The following is a 25939-nucleotide window of genomic DNA, read 5'->3' as shown; positions in this document are numbered from 1 at the left end:
AAATATAAAAACTAGTTTATTATTTAAAATAAACATTTTAAGTCATGTTTAATAAACAATACAAACAAGAAATTCAGCAAAGCGACAAAACCAGGTTTTCAGCATATATATTTCACAGAAAATTCATCATGGGCCCTTGTTGCTGATGCATATTGTCAGCATTTTACAATTTAAAACAAAACTTTTGTGAATGTTTAGTCAAAATCTCATGAGAAATGGAGAAGCAGTTGAGAACAGTGTATTTCTGTTTGGGAAAAAAAGGGCCATAATTTCCCCAAAAATGTCTGAATCACAAAATTCTGTCAGTATGCAACAGGGCACTGAATGATAAGTAGATTAATAAATGAGCCGCGTCATGACAAAACAAACATAATGGGTTTACGACCAGCATGGATTCAGACCAGTCTGCACAGTCTGATCAGGATCCATGCTGTTCGCTATCAGTTTCTCTACTTGTAATAGGGTTGGTTAGCGAACAGCATGGATCCTGATCAGACTGCGCGGATGCGCAGACTGGTCTGGATCCATGCTGGTCGCAAACCCATAATGTTGGTTTTTCATGACATGGCTCAAATGACTCGTAATCAGAAACAGTTTCTATAATTACGTGTTTATTTCATAAAACCTAGCATCTTTCAATTGATGAAATTCTTCATTCTAAAAAAGTTCATATAAATACATTTTTTTCCTCATCAATATTTCTGTACAAAACATAGTTAAATTGCTAACACTTGATTTACATTGTATGCATATTTACTTTTAAAATTGGTGCCACAGGGATGTGTCACACATTTTTTCTGTATATGGCAGACAATTTAACTTCTTACAACCTTCACAATTCTCCAAGCTCTGAACAGTAACAAACAAATGCAATAAGAAGTAACAAATTAAAATAAGAAGACCTGATGCACTAACAATCAAAATGATTCTCACGGGGCAATGCCACTTTCCAAACGTGATATACGGCAAAAATATTACTCCACAGAGGGCGCCACTTATTAAACCCGTGATCATTCCAAATATGTCCAAATAGGGTAAAGTTCCAAGGAAAAACAGAAGGATAATAGCAACTGACAATTTCAAAAGCTCGAGCAATGGTCTGTTGACAAGTTTTTAGAAATGGGAAAAGTTCCCAAAAACCCCCACCGAGCATTCCACACACAGGGGTCCCCCTCCCCTACAAAGTACTTTGGTTGGGAACATTTTATAAAGTCTGAAAAATAATCCCAAAAAAGCTTGAAAGTTAACATAAAGAGTCGTTGAAAAAATTGTCTATTTCAAGGAAAAATCATTTTAAAAAAGGGGATAATTTAGTCTAGTTCTTATCCTTGGGTTCAATTTAAATTTTCATACCAGCATAATACCATTTAATGATTTTTTTTAGGGTTTTCGTTCCATGCAAATTTTAATACATATCTAGATGGCACTTGAGTAGAACTACTTATCTGATGTATGAAAATTAACTTCCTTAGTTTCCTCAAGAGAATAAATTCAACTTGAATAACTAAATTTACGACAAGCGACGAGTCTGGGACACTTCCACTAGGTGGTAATGTCATGATAAGCCTTGAGATTAACTCTATAACTATTAACTGAGCTCTTCCTTAAAGCAATTATATACACTTTATTTCCTGAAGCAGAATAATTTTATTGAAAATGAAAAAAGAAACTATCATAAATCAAATCCTATGTTTAAGACATGAGAATTTTGTATGGGTTTTGTTTATGAATGTATTCTTTTTTAGACTGAAATTACCTTTTCTAAAAATTGCATGCTATAAAAAGTGTTCGTGCAGAGCAAACATTTATAAATAATCTTATTAGCAAGGAAAAAATAAGTTCAGGAGAGAAATTTGGGAAGATTTTAAGTTATAACAAAATCTGAAGATTTTTATCCCTCCCTTTATTTCTACAGAATACTTTTAGAACATAAGCAACAATTATATCTACTTACCAGTAAGGCCATTGTGCCTGAGATAATATAAATGATGAGCATTCGAAACCAGCCTGCTGTCACCTCTATTTGAGTGAGGAGAAACCACTGTGCGACCATGACAACTAAAAAACTGTAAAGCCATGGTGATAAGAAAAGTGAAAAGTGGCCCCGCCACCCGGGCAGGAGAGTTGGGTTTGCCAGGGTAATAAACCCGGAAGCTGAACTCGACCGGATGACATTTTTTTCTCTAAGCACTCACCTTTATAACAAACATCAGACTTTTATATTTAAATTTTACATGTAATAAGAAATCCATGCTTTTTATCAGGATTAATCTTCTATTTTCATTATGTATAGGTTATAGGAAGGTTATATACAGAGTTTTAAGAATTTAGTTTCTTAAGACTCTGTATATTATCTATAACCTACTTACAGTTAGCCCAGCCCATTAAAATCCAGTACATTATGTTAATAGGTGTAGTCCATTACATCGGCTCATTTACATACAGTTGAGTTACAGCACTGTTTGATAAATATTTTGGCAAAATTTAAACAAAATAGAGCGAATTTATTGGCAGACAAACTTTATACTTCTATAAAATAAGTTTGACAAATTTGTGATGCAACTATCATTAATTATTTCAATCCTGCTATAACCACATACCCTTATAAGTTCTGATTTGTCCATCTTAAGAATACAGAGAAAGAATTAGGTTCAAAGTCTTACCTGACTACAATGTTCCGGTCCGAACAGGTAAAATTCTCCACCGAGAAAGGCACAGTGCTTGTGAGACATAAGGCGACACTGTCCTTTCAAACCGAGACAACATGGTTTCATATTGTGTCTAGTTCCAGCTTTGTTGACAGGTCGCTTGTTACAGGTCACATTGGCATTCCACTTCCCTATCCCTGAAGTAATCAAATAAGCATTTAAATTGCTTGAATTTAAAGTGATTAATTTAGCCTTTGTCACCTTAGTAAAGAGCCAGGCCAGCCTGTGGTACCAGTCTGAACAGGCTCTATACTGCTGGGTGATAAAAAACTTACTTTTTGTGTTGCCTTTATGGAGTAGTGGGGATATATAGGGATCACTTCTCTGTCGTCCGTCCGTCACAAAACTTGTCCAGACTACTCCTCATAAACTACTGGTGCAATTTTATCCAAACTTTACAGGGATGATCATTACTAAGTCAAGTTGTGCTATCATTGGCTTTTTAATGGTTCAATCAATTTTGTTGGAGCTATGACCCTTTAATTATTTTTCATTTTTTCAAGTTTTTTCAGACTACTTCTCTTGTACCACTAATGCAATTTCAATGAAACTTACAGGATTGATTGGTAGGTCAAGTATTTGCGCACTTTACATGGGTTTTCAGTTTGAATGATTTTTGGCCCACTTTTGACCTTGAATAAAAAGTTTGTTAATTAAATTTGTCAAGACTACTCCTTTTATACCATTAATGCAATTTCAATGAAACTACAGGATTGATTAGTTGGTCAAGAACTTGTGCATAATACACAAGTTTTTGGCTTGAATGAGTTTCAGCTTAGTTATTGCCCTTGAGTAAAAAATGTCTTTTGCCCTGTTAATAATTTTTGAATCTCCTGCTACACAGTGACACAAGTCATCACTGATTGCCCTTGTTTTATCTTGATACCCTTAAAAAGTGATAATGGACAGTCCAAAATTGGATGGCAGACAAGTCAAATCAAAATTTCAACAGGTAAAGGGTTAAAGGTCTATTCAAATTAGTAAATATTTGGCTGGGCCATATGACTAGGGTCAATTCTTAAAATACTTTGCATTCTCCATTAAATATAAGTACCACCTCGTGTCTAAGTAGAAAAAAAAACAACATGACAAAGAAATACCTGTTTCCCATGGAGGCTAAAAGACATACCTTCAGTAAGATTGTCACACTCAGCCTGTGTTGTGGTACCTGCTACATTTCTGGTAGACACTTCACAACATCCTAGTGGTGTATCAGTGCTGTAGTTCTGTTTAGATTGTTCAAACTGAAGCTGAATATCTGTTCTCATACATGGTGCAAAAACACCACCCACTCCTGTAATAGCAAAAAAAATTTAATCTCACATAGTCTCAGAAAAGCTCTGTAATAATTGCTTAGGATATTGAATAAATTGGTATTTGACAGTTTAACAAATTCAATGTCACACATTAGAAAAGAAAATGAAATTTTTTCAAAGATTTTTTTTTTTTTCAACGAAAAAAAAAAAAAAAAAAAACAAAAAAAAACAAGAATCATTACCTATCAAGCTTTTTTCACTTGGACCTATCCAAACATTTGGTGCTGTCCACTTGTGTATCGTCTCCATGCCCATGAAAGTCTGTATACCAGACTCCACTGTAAGCTTCGGCTCTACACCAATCAGTGTTACTCCTTGTAGACCATATATTACGATGAAAGAAACCAACTGAGCCTAATATAAAGACAAGAAAAATGTGCGAATAGTTTGACCACAATAATATACAAGGACAGCGTCATATCAAGATATAACCAAGCATAAATCAATACAACTTTAGTTTACATTATATTATATCTGCTCGAGTGAAAATTAAAATTAAAACAAATTTCTGAACTGGTCTAGTGATTAAAAGTCAATCTGATATGTCAATATAATCCTAAGGGATTGTGGTTCTTACTGGAATTTGGGTCACAATCAAGTTCCCCTATATGACAATTTTTTTTTTTTTTTTTTTTTTTTTTTTTTTACAATTTCACTGATAGCAAATCTAAAGTGGTTTTTTGTCACTATTAAGCTAAACCTATCATTTTAAGTAAACGTAAAATCATTATTCTAGAAGCAAATGAGAGCTGTTTGAAAGAAGACAATTGTTTATATATTAGTACAAACTCTGACAATACCTTGAACTTTTCATGAAAATCTTATCACAATTGTTTCAGTTTAACTTTAAAATTATTTAGTCAGAAACTAGTTTAATATTTCCATATTTGCGCCTGTAAGTTGAAAATGAATGTCTGTGACTGATACTGGAATAACAATTATAATACAAAAAAAAAAATTAAAAAAAAAAATGTAACTCCTGTCAGCTAAACTTCAGATAATCATCATTTACTTACAAATATAATGAAATATGTAAAAATAGGCAGGTAATCTGGTAGTGAGCCAAGTTTCCGGCGATGTTCTGTATGTCCTATCTGGTGACTACTACTTTTCTTCACATTCCTCTTTAACGTCTTCCATCGGGCAGCGTTCTTAGAGTTTGGGTTAATGTAATAATCTATATAATAAGAATGTTTCACTTTACTATTTTTATTTTTAGACTTTCAGTATCCAGTCACTCCAACACTCAATCACTATGTTGTAGTTATATATAACATTCTAGCCTGACAATTGGACGAAAATCTCAGGTGCCCTATGTATTAAAGCCAAGTGCGCAATAAAATTGAGTCTGATTGAGGGGCCTTAGTCCCCCTTATCGCCAAGAAAATTTTGGACATGTGACAGGCTAAAAATGGCCTCAGGTCGATCTTAGGGTTACAACTAGTAACCAATCCTTAAAAGCCTTTTACTCTATCTCAATTATTGAGAAGTTGCAGCACTTTGAAATAAGTTTTTATGAAAAAACAAAAAAACCCAATTCAAAATAGTGATTTTTGGCAATTTTGAGATGTCCCCCCGTTGCCCTGGACATTTACGATTGAGCGAGCTGTTACAAAGGCTATGGTCTAGTTTAATATTTGTGCCATTAGTTTCATCAGTATTGAAGCATTTTTCATAGTTTCATAGCAGTTTGAACTTGTAACAGGAGGCTTAATTTCAATGAAAACGGCCATTTTTCACAATATGCTCATGGGGTAAAAGGTTAAAGCTTCGATAATTCCATGAGAGACTCTGAGACAGGGCTCACATGATATTATCTAATTAACCATAGAAATGGGTCATACATATGGTTAATAATAATAGATAAATGAAAAAGCACTGATTGGAAAACACTATAAACAGTTTCTAATAATAAAAAAAAGATTAAAAAAAAAGAAGAAGAAACTTAAATATTCAGAGATATAAGCAGTCATTAAAGGCAATCTTAGTGTTTTTAAAAAAAATATGTAAAAAAAATTATTGTTCTGAAATTATAAGTACATATATGTTCTTTTTTCATTCAAATTCAAATACAATATAGACAAAACAGGGTTAAATATTGAAACATCATATTACTTAATGTCACAATAAAAACCAAATTCAGTCGTCATTTATATAACCTGAATCTTGGCAAAGAAATATATTCAGATGTACTGTTACATTCCTATTAAACACCCCAACTGGTGCTAAACATTTTCCAAAAGGGGGGCTATTAAGTTACAAGACAGTAAGAGTTATTCCTAAATCCAAAAATCTTTGTTATTTTAAATTTTAAGCAAGTGTTGGTAAGAACTTTAAAAAGTGTTACAAATTTTTAAGTTTATTATTATATGATACAAATTTGTGTTTACTATAAAATAAAATGAGCCGCGTCACGACAAAACCAACATAATGGGTTTGCGACCAGCATGGATCCAGACCAGCCTGTGCATCCACGCAGTCTGATCAGGATCTATGCTGTTCGCTTAAAGACCCTATAACAAGTAGAGAAACTGATAGCGAATAGCATGGATCCTGATCAGACTGCGCGGATGCGCAGGCTGGTCAGGATCCATGCTGGTCGCAAACCCATAATGTTGGTTTTGTCATGACGCGGCTCAAATGGATTCTGAAGGATTCTAATAAAATTATGGATTTACTCATTTGTTCAGCAAATTGATGAGTAAAATTTTTCAATATCAAAAAACCTTGGGGGCCCATGGGAGGATTTTGTTAGCGGAGGAGCGTTTAATAGGGATTTTACAGTATATAAAAAAGACAATGTCCAGATCTTGAGAGAAGCAGCAGTATCAATCATTCTCAAATACATAGATTACTTCCCCTACCTTTAGCCATTGCAATCATTTCATCTATGGCAGACAATTTCCAGTCATACTCCTTTAGTTTGGCTACCATTTCATCTTTCAATCTTTGTTTCTCTACTTTTCTTTCTATCTGTAACACAATTATCGGGTAACAACTATTACAGCTAAATTTCTTGTTGTTCATACATTTAAATTACACATTTTTTCTCACATGCCTTTCTAGTTTGATCTCCGAAGTTAGTCTAATTGCATAAAATGATAATATTATTTCAGGCATTTATGGCTGTAATGCTTACTCAGACACTTGGATATTTGCAATTCAGACCTTAAATTGCAATATGGTTTAAAAAAGGGGTAGTTTATTTTTGTGTCGCCTCTACGGAGTAGTGGCGACATATAGGGATCACTTCTCCGTCGTCTGTCAGTCCGTCACAAAACTTGTCCGGACTACTCCTCATAAACTACTGGTGCAATTTCATCCAAACTTTACAGGAAAGATCAGTACCAAGTCTAGTTGTGCATATTGTCAGCATTTTCCGGTTCAATGATTTTTGTCAGAGTTATGGCCCTTTAATAATCTTTAATTTAAAAGTTTGTCCGGACTACTTCTCTTATACCACTAAAGCAAATTCAATGAAACTTTACAGGATTGATCTGTAGCTCAAGTCCTTGCGCATATTGCACGGGTTTTCTGGTTGAATGATTTTTGGTTGAGTTATGGCCCTTTTTTTCTGTGTGTTGCAAGATACGCAAAAGCTTGTCCGGCCTACTCCTCATAAACTACTGGTGCAATTTTATCCAAACTTTACAGGAATGATCAGTACCAAGTCTAGTTGTGCACTGTCCGTCTGTCTGTCCGTCTGTCACAAACTTTGTCCCAACATGAAATTGGCCATCATGAGGCGACACATGTGATTACTGATCGCTCTTGTTGAAATTTTGAAAGAAAAAGTCTTGAGTTTTTCCTGACACACTTTTTTTCAGTATTTTCACAAACTTCATCAATACTGATAACATAGTCATAGTTTTTGACAACTCTTAAGCTGCATATAATATTATAATAAAGTACCCAGTCGATGGAATTTTGAAGTTTACTGCATAGAGTAGTACATGTAGTAGTTTTGAAAAGAAAACAGTAATATTTTTTTTCACATTGAAAATCATTCTCTTTCTGAAAATGTCCCAAAAAAAAGGCTTTAAGCAAGACTCCAAATTACTGAAAAATATTTTGTTCAATCCTTGGTTTTTATCTAAGGAAGAGAATAAATGAAGTGTATACATCTTTATATAATACTGACCTGTACATAGAATTTATAATGTTTCAAGGCTTCTTTCCCATACACAACATCCTCGGGAAATAGTTTACTTTTAACCTCCTGGGTGAAAAAAGATCAATTTACTTTATTAGAACCAATTTTTCTATATACATGTATAACAAAAAAGGTAAATATTGGGTCAACTAATCAAACATAATAGGTCATGTCTAAAGATGTCTTGCAAACTTTTGCTTTTATTGTCTAGATAGTGGTAGGTCCACCTTCAATACATTTTTAGGACTTTATTTCCATCCTAAAACAAGAGGGCCATGATGGCCCTGGGGTCGCTCACCTGTACATAGGCCCCCAGGGCGGGGCTAGTTTAAACCAAAGGTCTTAAATTTGAACAAACTTTGAAGACACCCATTAGAAGATGTTTCATGATGTTAAGTTTTTACTATACACAAATAATGAAAAACAATGACTTTGGCCCCCCCCTGGCAGGGCCAATTTTAACCCAAGGGCTTTTATTTTAACAAACTTGGTAGACACCCATTAGAACATGTTTCAGCTAAATATCTTAGCTCTAGCTCTTTGGGTTCTTTAAAAGAAGATTTTTAAGTTTTTAATTATAATATGCAAATATAGGGAAGATTAATGACCCCCTGGGCGGGGCCAATTTTGAATCCGGAAGGGCTTTTATTTGAACAAACTTGGTAAACGGCCAATGCTAAAATTCTTAGCTCTAGCTCCTTTGGGTTCTCTATGTATATAGGGCAATCAATGACCGCTAGGCAACTTTTACCCAAGGGCTTTTATTTTGACAGACTTGGTAGACACCCATAAGAAGATGTTTCATGCTAAACATCTAAGTTCTAGCTCATTGGGTTCTTTAAAAGAAAATTTTTAAGTTTTTACTATACATATATAGTTAAAAACAATGACACCCCTGGGGCAGGGCCAGTTTTGACCCCTGGGCTTTTATTTGAACAAACTCGGTAGACATCCATTAGAACATGTTTTATGCCAAATATCTAAGCTCTAGCTCTTTGGGTTTTTTAGAAGAAGATTTTTTAAGTTTTTACTATATGCATATAGGGAAAATCAATGACCCCCTGGGGCGGGGCCAATTTTGACCCCAGGGGTTTTATTTGAACAATCTTGGTAGACACTCATTAGAAGATGTTTCATGCTTAATATCTTAGCTCTAGCTCTTTGGGTTCTTTAAAAGAAGATTTTTTAAAGTTTTTCTATATGCAAATAGGGAAAATCAATGACCCCCCTGGGGCGGGGCCAATTTTGACCCCAGGGCTTTTATTTGAACAATCTTGGTAGACACTAACTAGAAGATGTTTCATGCCAAATATCTAAGCTCTAGCTCTTTGGGTTTTTTTAGAAGAAGATGTTTAAAGTTTTTTTTTTTGGTTGCCGTGGCAACCAGAGTTCTGCATGGAATGGAATTCTTTGAAGAACTTTGTTAAGGCTTCACACAAGGAACATCCCTGTGAAGTTTCATTATGATCTGCCTTATGGTTTTAGAGGAGATGTTGTTTGAAAAGTGTGAACAGACAACGGACGACGTATGACATACTACGGACGAAAGACGACGGACGAAGAGTGATCCTAATAGCTCACCCTGAGCACATGCTCAGGTGAGCTAAAAAGGCCTTCTCACGTTTCCATGCAACTCACTTTTTTTTACTCAATGTTAAAATTACTGGTAATAATTATAAAAAACAAGAGGGCCATGATGGCCCTAAGGTCCCTCACCTGTTATATAGGCCCCTGGAGCGGGGCCAGTTTTAACCCCTGGGCTTTTATTTGAACAAACTTGGTTGTATATGTATGTATGTATATATATATATATATATATATATATATATATATATATATATATATATATATGTGTGTATGTATATATATATATATATATATATATATATATATATATATATATATACATACATACATACATATATATATATATATATATATATACATATATATATATATACATATACATATATATATATGTATGTATATATATATATATATATATATATATATATATATATACATACATACATATATATATATATATATATTTATATATATACATATATATATATATATACATATACATATATATATATATACATATACATGATATGTATATATATATATATATAAATATATATGTGTATATATATAATATGTATATATCAACAAAAAAAAAGTCAAGCTAATGAATGACCCCCGGGGCGGGGCCAATTTTGACCCCAGGGCTTTTATTTGAACAAACTTGGTAGACACCCATGAGAACATGTTTCATGCTAAATATCTTAGCTCTAGCTCTTTGAGTTCTTTAAAAGAAATTTTTTTAAGTTTTTACTATATGCATATAGGGAAAATCAATGACCCCCGGGGGCGGGGCCAATTTTGACCCTAGGGCTTTTATTTGAACAAACTTTGTAGACACTCATTAGAAGATGTTTCATGCTAAATATCTTAGCTCTAGCTGTTTGGGTTCTTTAAAAGAAGTTTTTTAAGTTTTAACTATATGCATATAGGGAAAATCAAAGACACCCTGGGGCGGGGTCAATTTTGACCCTAGGGCTTTTATTTGAACAAACTTGGTACACACTCACTAGAAGATGTTTCATGCTTTATATCTAAACACTAGCTATCTGGGTTTTTTCAAAGAAGATTTTTAAGTTTTTGCTATAACAGTCATATAAGGAAAATCAATGACCCCCGGGGCGGGGCCAATTTTGACCCCAGGGATTTTATTTGAACAAACTTTGTAGACACTCACTAGAAGATGTTTCATGCTTAATAGCTAAACTCCAGCTATTTGGGTTTTTTTAAAGAAGATTTTTTAAGTTTTTGCTATACACATATAAGGAAAATCAATGACCCTGGGGCGGAGCCAATTTTGACCCCAGGGCTTTTATTTGAACAAACTTGGTAGACACCTATTAGAACATGTTTCATGCTAAATATCTTAGCTCTAGCTCTTTGAGTTCTTTAAAAGAAGATTTTTTAAGTTTTTACTATATGCATATAGGGAAAATCAATGACCCCCTGGGGCGGGGCCAATTTTGACCCTAGGGCTTTGATTTGAACAAACTTGGTAGGCACTCATTAGAAGATGTTTCATGCCAAATATCTAAGCTCTAGCTCTTACGGTTTTTTAGAAGAAGATTTTTTAAGTTTTTCTTATTGGTTGCCATGGCAACCAGAGTTTTTAATGGAATTTAAATTTTTGAACAACTTTGAAAGGGGTCCACCTAAGGATCATTTCTGTAAAGTTTGGTTGCAATTGGCCATGTAGTTTAGGAGGAGATGTTGTTTGAAAAGTTTGACGCCATTTTTTGAAGGACGCACGACGCACGACGCACGCAGAGTGATGACAAAAGCTCACCTTTGAGCACTTCGTGCTCAGGTGAGCTAATAAAAAACAAGAGGGTCATGATGGCCCTAAGGTCGCTCACCTGTATTTAGGCCCCCGGAGCGGGGCTAGTTTAAACCCCAGGCCTTTTATTTGAACAAACTTGGAAGACACTCATTAGAAGATGTTTCATGGTGTTAAGTTTTTACTACACACATATAATGAAAAACAATGACCCCCCCCCCCCCTTTGGCAGGGCCAATTTTAACCCAAGGGCTTTTATTTGAACAAACTTGGTAGACACCCACAAAAAGATGTTTCCTGCAATCTAACCTCTAGCTCATTGGGTTTTTTTAAAGAAGATTTTTAAGTTTTTACTATACACATATAGTAAACAAGAGGGCCATGATGGCCCTGAGGTCGCTCACCTGTATAAAGCCCCCCCCCCCCGGGCCAATTTTTACCCAAGGGCTTTTATTTGAACAGACTTGGTAGACACCCATAAGAAGATGTTTTATGCTAAACATCTAAGTTCTAGCTCATTGGGTTTTTTAAAACAAGATTTTTAAGTTTTTACTATATACACATATAGTTAAAAACAATGACACCCCTGGGGCAGGGCCAGTTTTGACCCCTGGGCTTTTATTTGAACAAACTTTATAGATATTTATTTAAAGATGTTATGTATAATATCTAAACTCAAGCTACTTGGGTTTTTTCAAAAGAGATTTTTCAGTTTTTGCTATACACATATAAGGAAAATCAATGACCCCCGGGGCAGGGCCAGTTTTGACCCCAGGGCTTTTATTTGAACATACTTGGTAGACACCCATTAGAACATGTTTCATGCTAAATATCTTAGCTCTAGCTCTTTGAGTTCTTTAAAAGAAGATTTTTTAAGTTTTTACTATATGCATATAGGGAAAATCAATGACCCCCCCAGGCCGGGCCAATTTTGACCCCAGGGCTTTTATTTGAACAAACTTGGTAGACACTCATTAGAAGATGTTTCATGTCAAATATCTTAGCTCTAGCTCTTTGGGTTCTTTAAAAGAAGATTTTTTAAGTTTTTACTATATGCATATAGGGAAAATCTATGACCCCCTGGGACGGGGCCAATTTTGACCCCAGGGCTATTATTTGAACAACCTTGATAGACATTCACTAGAAGATGTTTCATGCCAAATATCTAAGCTCTAGCTCTTACGGTTCTTTAAAGAAGATTTTTAAGTTTTTACTATATGCATATAGGGAAAATCAATGACCCCCCGGGGCGGGGCCAATTTTGACCCCAGGGCTTTTATTTGAACAAACTTGGTAGACACTCACTAGAAGATATTTCATGTCAAATATCTTAGCTCTAGCTCTTTGGGTTCTTTAAAAGAAGATTTTTAAGTTTTTACTATATGCATATAGGGAAAATCAATGACCCCCTGGGGCAGGGCCAATTTTGACCTCAGGCCTATATTTGAACAAACTTGGTAGACACTCATTAGAAGATGTTTCATGCTAAATATCTTAGCTCTAGCTCTTTGGGTTCTTTAAAAGAAGATTTTTTAAGTTTTTGCTATATGCATATAGGGAAAATCAATGACCCCCTGGGGCGGGACCAATTTTGACCCCAGGGCTTTTATTTGAACAAACTTGGTAGACATTCACTAGAAGATGCTTCATGCCAAATATCTAAGATCTAGCTCTTACGGTTCTTTAAAAGAAGATTTTTAAGTTTTTACTATATGCATATAGGGAAAATCAATGACCCTCCGGGGCGGGGCCAATTTTGACCCCAGGGCTTTTATTTGAACAAACTTGGTAGACACTCACTAGAAGATATTTCATGTCAAATATCTTAGCTCTAGCTCTTTGGGTTCTTTAAAAGAAGATTTTTTAAGTTTTTACTATATGCATATAGGGAAAATCTATGACCCCCTGGGGCAGGGCCAATTTTGACCTCAGGCTTATATTTGAACAAACTTGGTAGACACTCATTAGAAGATGTTTCATGCTAAATATATTAGCTCTAGCTCTTTGGGTTCTTTAAAAGAAGATTTTTTAAGTTTTTACTATATGCATATAGGGAAAATCAATGACCCCCTGGGGCGGGACCAATTTTGACCCCAGGGCTTTTATTTGAACAAACTTGGTAGACATTCACTAGAAGATGTTTCATGCCAAATATCTAAGCTCTAGCTTTGACAGTTCTTTAAAAGAAGATTTTTTAAGTTTTTACTATATGCATATAGGGAAAACCAATGACCCCCCGGGCCGGGCCAATTTTGACCCCAGGGCTTTTATTTGAACATACTTGGTAGACACCCATTAGAACATGTTTCATGCTTAATATCTTAGCTCTAGCTCTTTGAGTTCTTTAAAAGAAGATTTTTTAAGTTTTTTACTATATGCATATAGGGAAAATCAATGACCCCCCGGGCCGGGCCAATTTTGACCCCAGGGCTTTTATTTGAACAAACTTGGTAGACACTCATTAGAAGATGTTTCATGTCAAATATATTAGCTCTAGCTCTTTGGGTTCTTTAAAAGAAGATTTTTTAAGTTTTTACTATATGCATATAGGGAAAATCTATGACCCCTGGGACGGGGCCAATTTTGACCCCAGGGCTTTTATTTGAACAACCTTGATAGACATTCACTAGAAGATGTTTCATGCCAAATATCTAAGCTCTAGCTCTTACGGTTCTTTAAAAGAAGATTTTTAAGTTTTTACTATATGCATATAGGGAAAATCAATGACCCCCCGGGGCGGGGCCAATTTTGACCCCAGGGCTTTTATTTGAACAAACTTGGTAGACACTCACTAGAAGATATTTCATGTCAAATATCTTAGCTCTAGCTCTTTGGGTTCTTTAAATGAAGATTTTTTAAGTTTTTACTATATGCATATAGGGAAAATCAATGACCCCCTGGGGCAGGGCCAATTTTGACCTCAGGCCTATATTTGAACAAACTTGGTAGACACTCATTAGAAGATGTTTCATGCTAAATATCTTAGCTCTAGCTCTTTGGGTTCTTTAAAAGAAGATTTTTTAAGTTTTTGCTATATGCATATAGGGAAAATCAATGACCCCCTGGGGCGGGACCAATTTTGACCCCAGGGCTTTTATTTGAACAAACTTTATAGATATTTATTTAAAGATGTTATGTATAATATCTAAACTCAAGCTACTTGGGTTTTTTCAAAAGAGATTTTTCAGTTTTTGCTATACACATATAAGGAAAATCAATGACCCCCGGGGCAGGGCCAGTTTTGACCCCTGGGCTTTTATTTGAACAAACTTTATAGATATTTATTTAAAGATGTTATGTATAATATCTAAACTCAAGCTACTTGGGTTTTTTCAAAAGAGATTTTTCAGTTTTTGCTATACACATATAAGGAAAATCAATGACCCCCGGGGCAGGGCCAGTTTTGACCCCAGGGCTTTTATTTGAACATACTTGGTAGACACCCATTAGAACATGTTTCATGCTAAATATCTTAGCTCTAGCTCTTTGAGTTCTTTAAAAGAAGATTTTTTAAGTTTTTACTATATGCATATAGGGAAAATCAATGACCCCCCCAGGCCGGGCCAATTTTGACCCCAGGGCTTTTATTTGAACAAACTTGGTAGACACTCATTAGAAGATGTTTCATGTCAAATATCTTAGCTCTAGCTCTTTGGGTTCTTTAAAAGAAGATTTTTTAAGTTTTTACTATATGCATATAGGGAAAATCTATGACCCCCTGGGACGGGGCCAATTTTGACCCCAGGGCTATTATTTGAACAACCTTGATAGACATTCACTAGAAGATGTTTCATGCCAAATATCTAAGCTCTAGCTCTTACGGTTCTTTAAAAGAAGATTTTTAAGTTTTTACTATATGCATATAGGGAAAATCAATGACCCCCCGGGGCGGGGCCAATTTTGACCCCAGGGCTTTTATTTGAACAAACTTGGTAGACACTCACTAGAAGATATTTCATGTCAAATATCTTAGCTCTAGCTCTTTGGGTTCTTTAAAAGAAGATTTTTAAGTTTTTACTATATGCATATAGGGAAAATCAATGACCCCCTGGGGCAGGGCCAATTTTGACCTCAGGCCTATATTTGAACAAACTTGGTAGACACTCATTAGAAGATGTTTCATGCTAAATATCTTAGCTCTAGCTCTTTGGGTTCTTTAAAAGAAGATTTTTTAAGTTTTTGCTATATGCATATAGGGAAAATCAATGACCCCCTGGGACGGGACCAATTTTGACCCCAGGGCTTTTATTTGAACAAACTTGGTAGACATTCACTAGAAGATGCTTCATGCCAAATATCTAAGATCTAGCTCTTACGGTTCTTTAAAAGAAGATTTTTAAGTTTTTACTATATGCATATAGGGAAAATCAATGACCCTCCGGGGCGGGGCCAATTTTGACCCCAGGGCTTTTATTTGAACAAACTTGGTAGACACTCACTAGAAGATATTTCATGTCAAATATCTTAGCTCTAGCTCTTTGGGTTCTTTAAAAGAAGATTTTTTAAGTTTTTACTATATGCATATAGGGAAAATCTATGACCCCCTGGGGCAGGGCCAATTTTGACCTCAGGCTTATATTTGAACAAACTTGGTAGACACTCATTAGAAGATGTTTCATGCTAAATATCTTAGCTCTAGCTCTTTGGGTTCTTTAAAAGAAGATTTTTTAAGTTTTTGCTATATGCATATAGGGAAAATCAATGACCCCCTGGGGCGGGACCAATTTTGACCCCAGGGCTTTTATTTGAACAAACTTGGTAGACATTCACTAGAAGATGTTTCATGCCAAATATCTAAGCTCTAGCTTTGACAGTTCTTTAAAAGAAGATTTTTTAAGTTTTTACTATATGCATATAGGGAAAACCAATGACCCCCCGGGCCGGGCCAATTTTGACCCCAGGGCTTTTATTTGAACATACTTGGTAGACACCCATTAGAACATGTTTCATGCTTAATATCTTAGCTCTAGCTCTTTGAGTTCTTTAAAAGAAGATTTTTTAAGTTTTTACTATATGCATATAGGGAAAATCAATGACCCCCCCGGGCCGGGCCAATTTTGACCCCAGGGCTTTTATTTGAACAAACTTGGTAGACACTCATTAGAAGATGTTTCATGTCAAATATCTTAGCTCTAGCTCTTTGGGTTCTTTAAAAGAAGATTTTTTAAGTTTTTACTATATGCATATAGGGAAAATCTATGACCCCCTGGGACGGGGCCAATTTTGACCCCAGGGCTTTTATTTGAACAACCTTGATAGACATTCACTAGAAGATGTTTCATGCCAAATATCTAAGCTCTAGCTCTTACGGTTCTTTAAAAGAAGATTTTTAAGTTTTTACTATATGCATATAGGGAAAATCAATGACCCCCCGGGGCGGGGCCAATTTTGACCCCAGGGCTTTTATTTGAACAAACTTGGTAGACACTCACTAGAAGATATTTCATGTCAAATATCTTAGCTCTAGCTCTTTGGGTTCTTTAAATGAAGATTTTTTAAGTTTTTACTATATGCATATAGGGAAAATCAATGACCCCCTGGGGCAGGGCCAATTTTGACCTCAGGCCTATATTTGAACAAACTTGGTAGACACTCATTAGAAGATGTTTCATGCTAAATATCTTAGCTCTAGCTCTTTGGGTTCTTTAAAAGAAGATTTTTTAAGTTTTTGCTATATGCATATAGGGAAAATCAATGACCCCCTGGGGCGGGGCCAATTTTGACCCCAGGGCTTTTATTTGAACAAACTTGGTAGACATTCACTAGAAGATGTTTCATGCCAAATATCTAAGCTCTAGCTCTAACGGTTCTTTAAAAGAAGATTTTTTAAGTTTTTACTATATGCATATAGGGAAAATCAATGACCCCCCGGGGCGGGGCCAATTTTGACCCCAGGGCTTTTATTTGAACAAACTTGGTAGACACTCACTAGAAGATATTTCATGTCAAATATCTTAGCTCTAGCTCTTTGGGTTCTTTAAAAGAAGATTTTTTAAGTTTTTACTATATGCATATAGGGAAAATCTATGACCCCCTGGGGCAGGGCCAATTTTGACCTCAGACTTATATTTGAACAAACTTGGTAGACACTCATTAGAAGATGTTTCATGCTAAATATCTTAGCTCTAGCTCTTTGGGTTCTTTAAAAGAAGATTTTTTAAGTTTTTGCTATATGCATATAGGGAAAATCAATGACCCCCTGGGGCGGGACCAATTTTGACCCCAGGGCTTTTATTTGAACAAACTTGGTAGACATTCACTAGAAGATGTTTCATGCCAAATATCTAAGCTCTAGCTTTGACAGTTCTTTAAAAGAAGATTTTTTAAGTTTTTACTATATGCATATAGGGAAAATCAATGACCCCTCGGGCCGGGGCCAATTTTGACCTCAGGGCTTTTATTTGAACAAACTTGGTAGACACTCACTAGAAGATGTTTCATGCCAAATATCTTAGCTCTAGCTCTTTGGGTTCTTTAAAAGAAGATTTTTAAAGTTTTTACTATATGCATATAGGGAAAATCAATGACCCCCTGGGGCGGGGCCAATTTTGACCCTAAGGCTTTTATTTGAACAAACTTGGTAGACACTCATTAGAAGATGTTTCATGCCAAATATCTAAGCTCTAGCTCTTACGGTTCTTTAAAAGAAGATATAAAAGAAGATTAAAGATTTTTCTTTCGGTTGCCATGGCAACCAGAGTTCTGCAGAAAATGGAATTCTTTGAACAATCTTGATAGAGCTTCATACAAAGAGTATTCCTGCCTAGTTTCATTAACATTGGCCTTGCGGTATCATAGAAGATGTCCTTAGAATATTTAAAATGTGGACGGACGACAGACGACGGACGCCATTTGGTTGGCCATCCTAAAAGCTCACCTACACTTTGTGCAAGGTGAGCTAATCACAGAAAAACCACAGTGCCAATTGATTTGAGCAGTAAATAATTTAATATTTTGATAGTCTCTTAAACAATTGGCACATGTATGCATAATTGCTCTCTATACTCTGAGGGCATGTTAGAACCAATTTGTTGTTAAATTATTGAATATTTAAACCAACTTGATCATGGCAATTTGAACCCCAAAAAAATATTTTCCAATGTGATTCATACTTAAATTCATATTGACTCATATGCATATTATTCAAAATTTATCTTTTGAATTGATTAAACTTTATATTCCTTATTCAACTATTCAATTTCAATTTAGTGAGAAATTATGAAAGTTAATAGTTCACAATCACAGTAATTTTCGTGCATATGTTATGCAAAATATTATGTTTAATAGAATAAATAAATTTTATCCAGTGACTATTATTAATCAGCAATTGCTGTATTTCTGCATAATTTTGAAGTTATATGTCAATTCTGTGGATATATATTAAGTGCAGCCCAACTATAGGTGAAGCAATCTTTAACTGTACACTTTACAATAAATCATGTACAATGTACTTCCGAATTTGTTTTAAAAAATTATATCAAAATTTAAGCACAAATCTGTAGGCATGCTGAGTGAGTGAGGAACTGGCTTCAGAAAGCTATAATAAAGCCTGGCCTCAAGGTTCTAAAACTTTTTATGAGATCTGTCTCAAATCTTTTAAGTGGTCAGTGCACATTCTGTGCAAGTTTCTGACGAATCAAATACTTTAGATCAGAAAATGTTTATTGAATGTATTGTTCTCTGTTACAGTTATTAAATTATAAAAATATTATACATGTATTATACATATCTACATACATTTACTCTGATTATGTACCTTTTCAGGTTTGATTTCAGATTTGACTGGATCCACAGAGTCTGAATTATCCTCGTCCAGCTCATTTCCAGTAGCAACAGTTTCCTCTTCTTCATCTTCTTTCACTAGATCAACATCAGACTCACCTGCGTTAGATTTTAAGGCCACCCGATTTGGCGACAAATTACCAGCTGCTGATGTCTGATCTATACAAATATCCGGAGATGATCTCATTTTAGTATACACCTTCTTATCCTCTCTATCAGGTCTGCTTGCTTTACATTTTGCTGATCTAGTCAAGCTGTCATAACTATACTTTGGAATTTCCAAATCATTCATTTGCACTCTCTGGTAAGGTTTTACGAGTTCATCAAAGAAAATCAATTTAGCTTTCCTGTCTTTCTCTTCAGATATCAGCACACTTCTATTCTTTACCTTTGAAGTTTGATAAGCTACATTGGGATCAGAATATACCTTTCCATCTTGTGTTTTAACAATTTCTTTTATATTATCCAGTGGCTTATTTACAAATCCTTCACTTTTTGTGGTTTGTGAAATAATAGAATCAACTGCTTCAAAAGTTACTTTAGGTTTGGATTCACACTTTGTTCTTATACCAGTATCAATATCAGTTTCTTCATCATCAACTTCTGTGTGTAATCTGTTGTCTACTGTTTGCTTGCTAAGTAAAGACTGTGTTTGCTTTGGAGTGGTCAGAGTTAAAGGTTGGTTTCCAGCATCCTGTACAGTTTTGCTGGTACCAGCCACTGGTTCTTTAATCTGATAAAATAACTTTGATGAGAGGATTGAACCTGCCTTTCTCTGTCAGAATATAGTTAATATGATATAACTGAATTGAGCTTCAAAATATAGAAAATCTAAATATTTTTTTTCATTATTCATTCTATTATAAGAGTTGTCATGCAATTAGATTTATAATATTAAAACTTAGCTGCCAGACTCTTTAAAATTTTCAATTTTCATTGAAACAAATAATGTAGATTATGCACTGTGCTCATAAATTCTACATTTTTGCAAATATGTTATTGTAATCTCAAAAATCATCTGCCTGCCAATAACTGATTATCTCCTATTAAATTCAGAATGACTTAACCTGTCACTGCACTTAGAGGTGACTTATATATGACAAGAAACATGGCAATGCCATAAAATCATATCTCATCATAAGTCATCGCAAGCAAGTGCCATGGTCTTGGCTTTTCTTTTAATACTAAAGACCCTTACTGGTTGAAGGTCATTCAAAATTCAAGGTCATATTTTAATTATCAAAATTTTGGTCATTAATGTTGTTCTGTCAAAGCATGAATTATTTTAGTATGAGTGACCTTGACCCTGGCAGGTCCAGAAGCAATATGACACTAAGTCTTCCCATAAGTTTGCAATATATTAAGTAATTATGATTTTTTTTTAAACTCTGTGTGAGAGAACTTATCAAGACCTTATTCTACAGCAACATAGTATTATTGATCTATTTATGAAATAAAAAAAGATTTTTTTAAAATTATCTACGCTTTCTGAAATAATTTTCTCTTCAGATATCAGCACACTACTATTCTTTACCTTTGAAGTTTGATAAGCTACATAGGGATCAGAATATACTTTTCCATCTTGTGTTTTATCAATTTCTTCTGTATTTTCCATTGGCTCATTTACAAATCCTTCACTTTTTGTGGTTTGTGAAGTAAAAGAATCAACTGCTTCAAAAGTTACTTTAGGTTTGGATTCACACTTTGTTCTTATACCAGTATCAATATCAGTTTCTTCATCATCATTTTCTGTGTATAATCGGTTGTATACAGATTGCTTGCTTAAAGAATGTGTTTTCTTTGGAGTGGTCAGAGTTAAAGGTTGGTTTCCAGCATCCTCCACACTTTGGCTGGAACCAGCCACTGGTTCTTTAGACTGATAAAACAACTTTGAAGAGTGGCTTGAACCTGTCTTTCTCTATCAGAATAAAGTAATGTGATATATTTAAATTGAGCTTCAAAATGAAATTTACTATATAGAAAATCTAAATACTTTTCATTATTCATTCTATTATAAGAGTTGTCATGCAGTTGGATTTATCATATCAAAACAAAAATAGCTGGCAGACTTTGTAAAGTTTTCGATTTTCATTGAAACCAATAATGTAGATAATAAGCACTTATAATGCTCATAAATTCTACATTTTTGCAAATTAATATGTTATTTTAAACTCTAAAACTATCTGCCTGCCAGCTACTAGAATCATATACATGTATAACAAGAAGCATGGCAATGCCACAAAATCAGGTCTCAACAAATGTCATCTCAAGCAAGTGCCATTGTCTTGGTTTTTCCTTATTAGCTCGACTATACGAAGTATATGGAGAGCTGTCCTACTCGCCCCGGCGTCGGCGTAGGCGTCCGCGTCCAGATTTTAGATTAAAGTTTTGGTGCAGTAAAATATTTTTCACTATAACTTTGTCATTTCTTAAGGTATCAACTTCAAACTTCAAATATATGTTACTTATCATCAACCACATCTTATGTAACAAGGTTCATAACTCTAGCACCAATATTTTCAGATTTATCTCCCCTTGAACTTAGAATTTTCCTTAAAAAATACCATTTTTTACTGTTACTTCTCTATTTCTTAAGGGATCAACCTCATACTTCAAATATATGTCCCTTATCATCATCCCCATCTTATGTGATAAGGTTCATAACTCTAGCAACAATTTTTTCAGATTTTTCTCCCCTTGAACTTAGAATTTTCCTCAAAAAGTACTATTTCTTACTGTTTCTTCTTTATTTCTTAAGGGATCAACCTCATACTTCAAATATATTTACGTTATCATCATCCCCATCTTATGTGACAAGGTTCATAACTCTAGCACCAATATTTTCAGATTCATCTCCCTTTGAACTTAGGATTTTCAATAAAAAATATTATTTTTTACTGTTACTTATCTATTTCTAAAGGGATCAACTTCATACTTCAAATATATTTAAGTTATCATCATCCACATCTTATGTGACAAGGTTCATAACTCTAGCACCAATATTGCAAGAATTATCTCCCCTTACACTTAGATTTTTTTACTAGAAAAATGTTATTTTTTATTATAACTTTTTTATTTTTAAAGGTATCTACCTCAAACTTCAAATACTTATTCCTTATAATCAATTACATTTTATGTGACAATGTTCATAACTCTTGAAGCAATAATACACATTTATCTCTCTTTGATTTTCTTTAAGAAATATAATAACTTCTTCACTTTTTAAGGTATCTACTTCAAACTTCAAATATCTATTTCTTATCATTACACAAATGTTGTGTGACAAGGTCCATAACTCTAGCATGACTATTTCTAGAATTATTCCCCTTGATCTTGGAATTTATGTTAACAAATATTATTTTTTTACTATAACTTAATACATAATTATACATAATTGATTATTCTTTCATAGTTTTGTCCTCCTTACTGCGTCCAGTATTTTATTAGTCGAGCTTCGCTGTCTCCTGTGACAGCTCTTGTTACCAAAGCACCTTTCTTGAGAAGGGTCTAATTCAAAAGTCAAGGTTATAGTTCAATTATTGACATTTTGGTCATTTATGTTGTTCTGTCAAAGCATAAATTATTTTAGTATGAGTGACCTTGACCCTAGCAGGTCCAGAAACGATCCAACTCTAGGTCTTTCTGTAAGTTTGCAATAAATTAAGTAATTATGATTTTTTTTCAACACTGTGTGAGTGAACATTGAACAAATTAAGACTTTATTCTTAAGCAACATAGTAACAGTATTATGAAATAAAACAAAATCTTTTATAAATGATCTACAGTTATACCTCGTCTGAAACACGAAGGTGATCTTGTGATTCTTCTAATGCCTGGAATGCCCCAATTCGGGATAAAACCTTTTGTGCACCATGTACAAATTTATCTGTTTCATAATTTTGTTTAGATCCGGACCTTTTCAGAGTTATCCCAAACTCACCTTCCTGAAAGTTTAGATAATATATCATGTAGTCTTGAAGCAAAATAAAATGTACCGGTAGGTTGTGTTAATACACTCAGACTTCTGTCTGCTATTATTAATTTTTTTTTAAAAAAAATGACCATAATTAAGATTTTTGCTTTTATATTTAATAAAAGTATCTAGTTCAGAAATTCAAGGTAATAAATCTTGTCTAAAATGTAAAATAATTACACCTAGTTTGTAAGTTTTTAAGTGATAAAAAAATGAGTGAATCATTCAACTTGACAATGATCTGAGGCACCTTTTATAATGTATTATCAGAAATATATGATGTTTTTACGTCATCTTAATTATGAAAATAATTGTTTAAATAATTTTGCTGCCCCTATGCAATTTAAATTCTGAACCAGGTCCAACTAATACTAGAAAAATATCTGTGAATTGACAATACAAAGAAGAATAACATTCAATATAACATAATTATAAACAATTAAAATAAATCTCTAAAAATTGTGTTTTTCCATTATAGACATATTGTTCTTCCATTTCTTTCATAAATTGAAAATAAATAATAATCTTTTATTTTGTTATGTTAAATAAATCTCTAAAAAGTGTGTTTTTTCATTATAGACATATTGTTCTTCCATTTCTTTCATAAACTGAAAATAAATAATAATCTTTTATTTTGTTATGTTTTTAGTGAATAAAATGTTGTTCAAAATGCAGAATGACTTTCCATAGGTTATTTCATAAAAAAAAAAAAATGTAATAGTGTTTTCATTTACCTTTTCAGGCACACAATGTAAAGCTAGATAACTAAAAATGAAAAACAAAACAAAACAATAAACAAGTCACAAAATGGTGAGATTACAAATGTTGACATTATTTTGGGAAAATTGGAATCCTGGGAAAAAACCACATAGCATAGAAGATAAGAGATAAGCATATTTAGAAATTTGAAGAAAGTGGACTTAAGACAAATTAAATACCTTTATTTGTCTCTCTGCTTTATTTCTCAATTCCTCAGGATGTTTTTTTGTTATGCCAAAAAAGCAGCCAATATTCTTCCATGCATCCCCAGGATTCCATGCACCCACTTGATTTGACATTTTTCTTATTCTGGAATAATGCTGTTACTTATTTTTTTCTTGGGTGTTTGGCTATGAAGCAGAAACAATAACTTAAGAATTTTGCACATTCATCTAGAAGCAAATTAAAATAATAATGTTTCATCTAGAAGCAAATCTTATAATGTTTCATCAACTTTTGTTGATTATAAACATTTTTGAAGCTTGAATTATTTTCAAAGACATGAAAAATGAAATAAAACACAAGGGCAATAACTCCTCTAAATCTGTATGTTCTCATTGATGCAGACATTCTTTAGATATAACCCAGGATTCTATGATATCACAGTACTTAACATTTATAGGAAAATATCTAAATATAAAAATGATAATCACACAATGAATGAAAATTTTCCTCCTTTACCAAAAATTTATCACAAAAGATCCACGTAAAGTATTATTTTCTTAACTTTTTTGTTGTCTGCCATTTTGGGTGATTTTAGAGGAGGTTACTACAGTATCACAGTTATCCCCAAAAATGCAAGAGTTGAAGGAATCAGATGGGTCAAAATCTTCAAATTTAGTAGTAGAAAACTTCCAACAGTTAACTTGCTATAAAATTCAAACTATTAGGAACAGACAATATGTCAGTATATGGGATAATGAGAAAATGACAGCATTATTTTAATTTACTGTGTAAAAACAATTAAGAAAAATAGTAGTCAATTTCAAATATGTAGATTTTATTTATAAAATAGTTTTATTGTGACAGTCTACATAAATGGGTCAAAGCAGAGATGTAGATAACCTGTAATCTATGTCTCTGTTCAAAGACAGAAAAGGATGGGTTGCATTTGTATACCAAATGATCATGCGGCTGTGATGTTACTATAATTAACATAATGTCCAAAATTTAACTACCTAAAACAGGAAATGGATGAGCGCTAGACCCGAGTGTTATTGAATCCCACGGTATGGGACCATGTGTTAATGCTAGGCCTATTAATATTTAATTTCAAGAGGCTGTGATTATAAAGTTGTTGCTGAGAAAACCGTTACAAAAATTTCTTATCATTGACCATTTAAATGTTGTAAATTTAACTCCTAAATTACATAAAAATGGTCAGTTTAAAACACACTGAATATTTATCATATTTGGAGATGAATTGTTTGCACATGGAAAGTGTTTGAACTATTGAAAACTTCCAGACACTGCTGTGGAGATCCAACCTTAAAATCCAAGCAAATTGTAATTTGTTGATCCAAGCACATAAACCTATCATATAAATTATCAATAAAACCCAATATACGCTGTTTTGAAAAGTATGTACAGATTTCTTTAGATTTTAATGCGTTTAGGGCTCAAGTCCCCTCCACAACCCAACTTCAAGCCCATGGCATGTGTCTGTGGCTAAATTACCTCTGACATGAATATTTTTTATATTAAGTATATTATTAACAATGGCAACCTTTATGAACGAACATTTTCTCTTAAAATTGAAAAAGAGAAACTTTTTTCAACTGACTTGTCAAAAAATGTATATATGAATAACAGCAATACAATAATTATGATACAAATTGACTGGATATGTCAAGTTTTCTACTTTCAGGTGCAGACGAAATTGGACAC

General features: G+C 33.8%; 1 protein-coding gene across 1 annotated transcript; it reads right to left on the bottom strand.

Annotated features, from left to right (window-relative positions):
• Nucleotides 1-544: 544 nt before the first annotated feature.
• LOC132735577 (uncharacterized) lies at nt 545-25939 on the bottom strand. Its single transcript, XM_060722538.1, has 13 exons — nt 25836-25939; nt 24232-24402; nt 23112-23264; nt 20855-21238; nt 19295-20095; nt 8166-8243; nt 6889-6997; nt 5041-5201; nt 4207-4378; nt 3838-4002; nt 2664-2845; nt 1757-1761; nt 545-1099 (listed from the first exon to the last, which is right to left on the bottom strand). Exons 2-13 carry the CDS (start codon nt 24349-24351, stop codon nt 760-762), a joined length of 2670 nt encoding a protein of 889 aa, XP_060578521.1. The 5' UTR covers nt 24352-24402; nt 25836-25939; the 3' UTR covers nt 545-759.

This window comes from Ruditapes philippinarum, unplaced genomic scaffold (genome assembly GCF_026571515.1).
Source record: "Ruditapes philippinarum isolate M1 unplaced genomic scaffold, ASM2657151v2 ctg760_1_1_1_1, whole genome shotgun sequence".
Lineage (NCBI taxonomy): Eukaryota > Metazoa > Mollusca > Bivalvia > Venerida > Veneridae > Ruditapes > Ruditapes philippinarum.
Note: the sequence above shows the minus strand (reverse complement) of the source record. Positions and strands in the feature narration are given on the sequence as shown.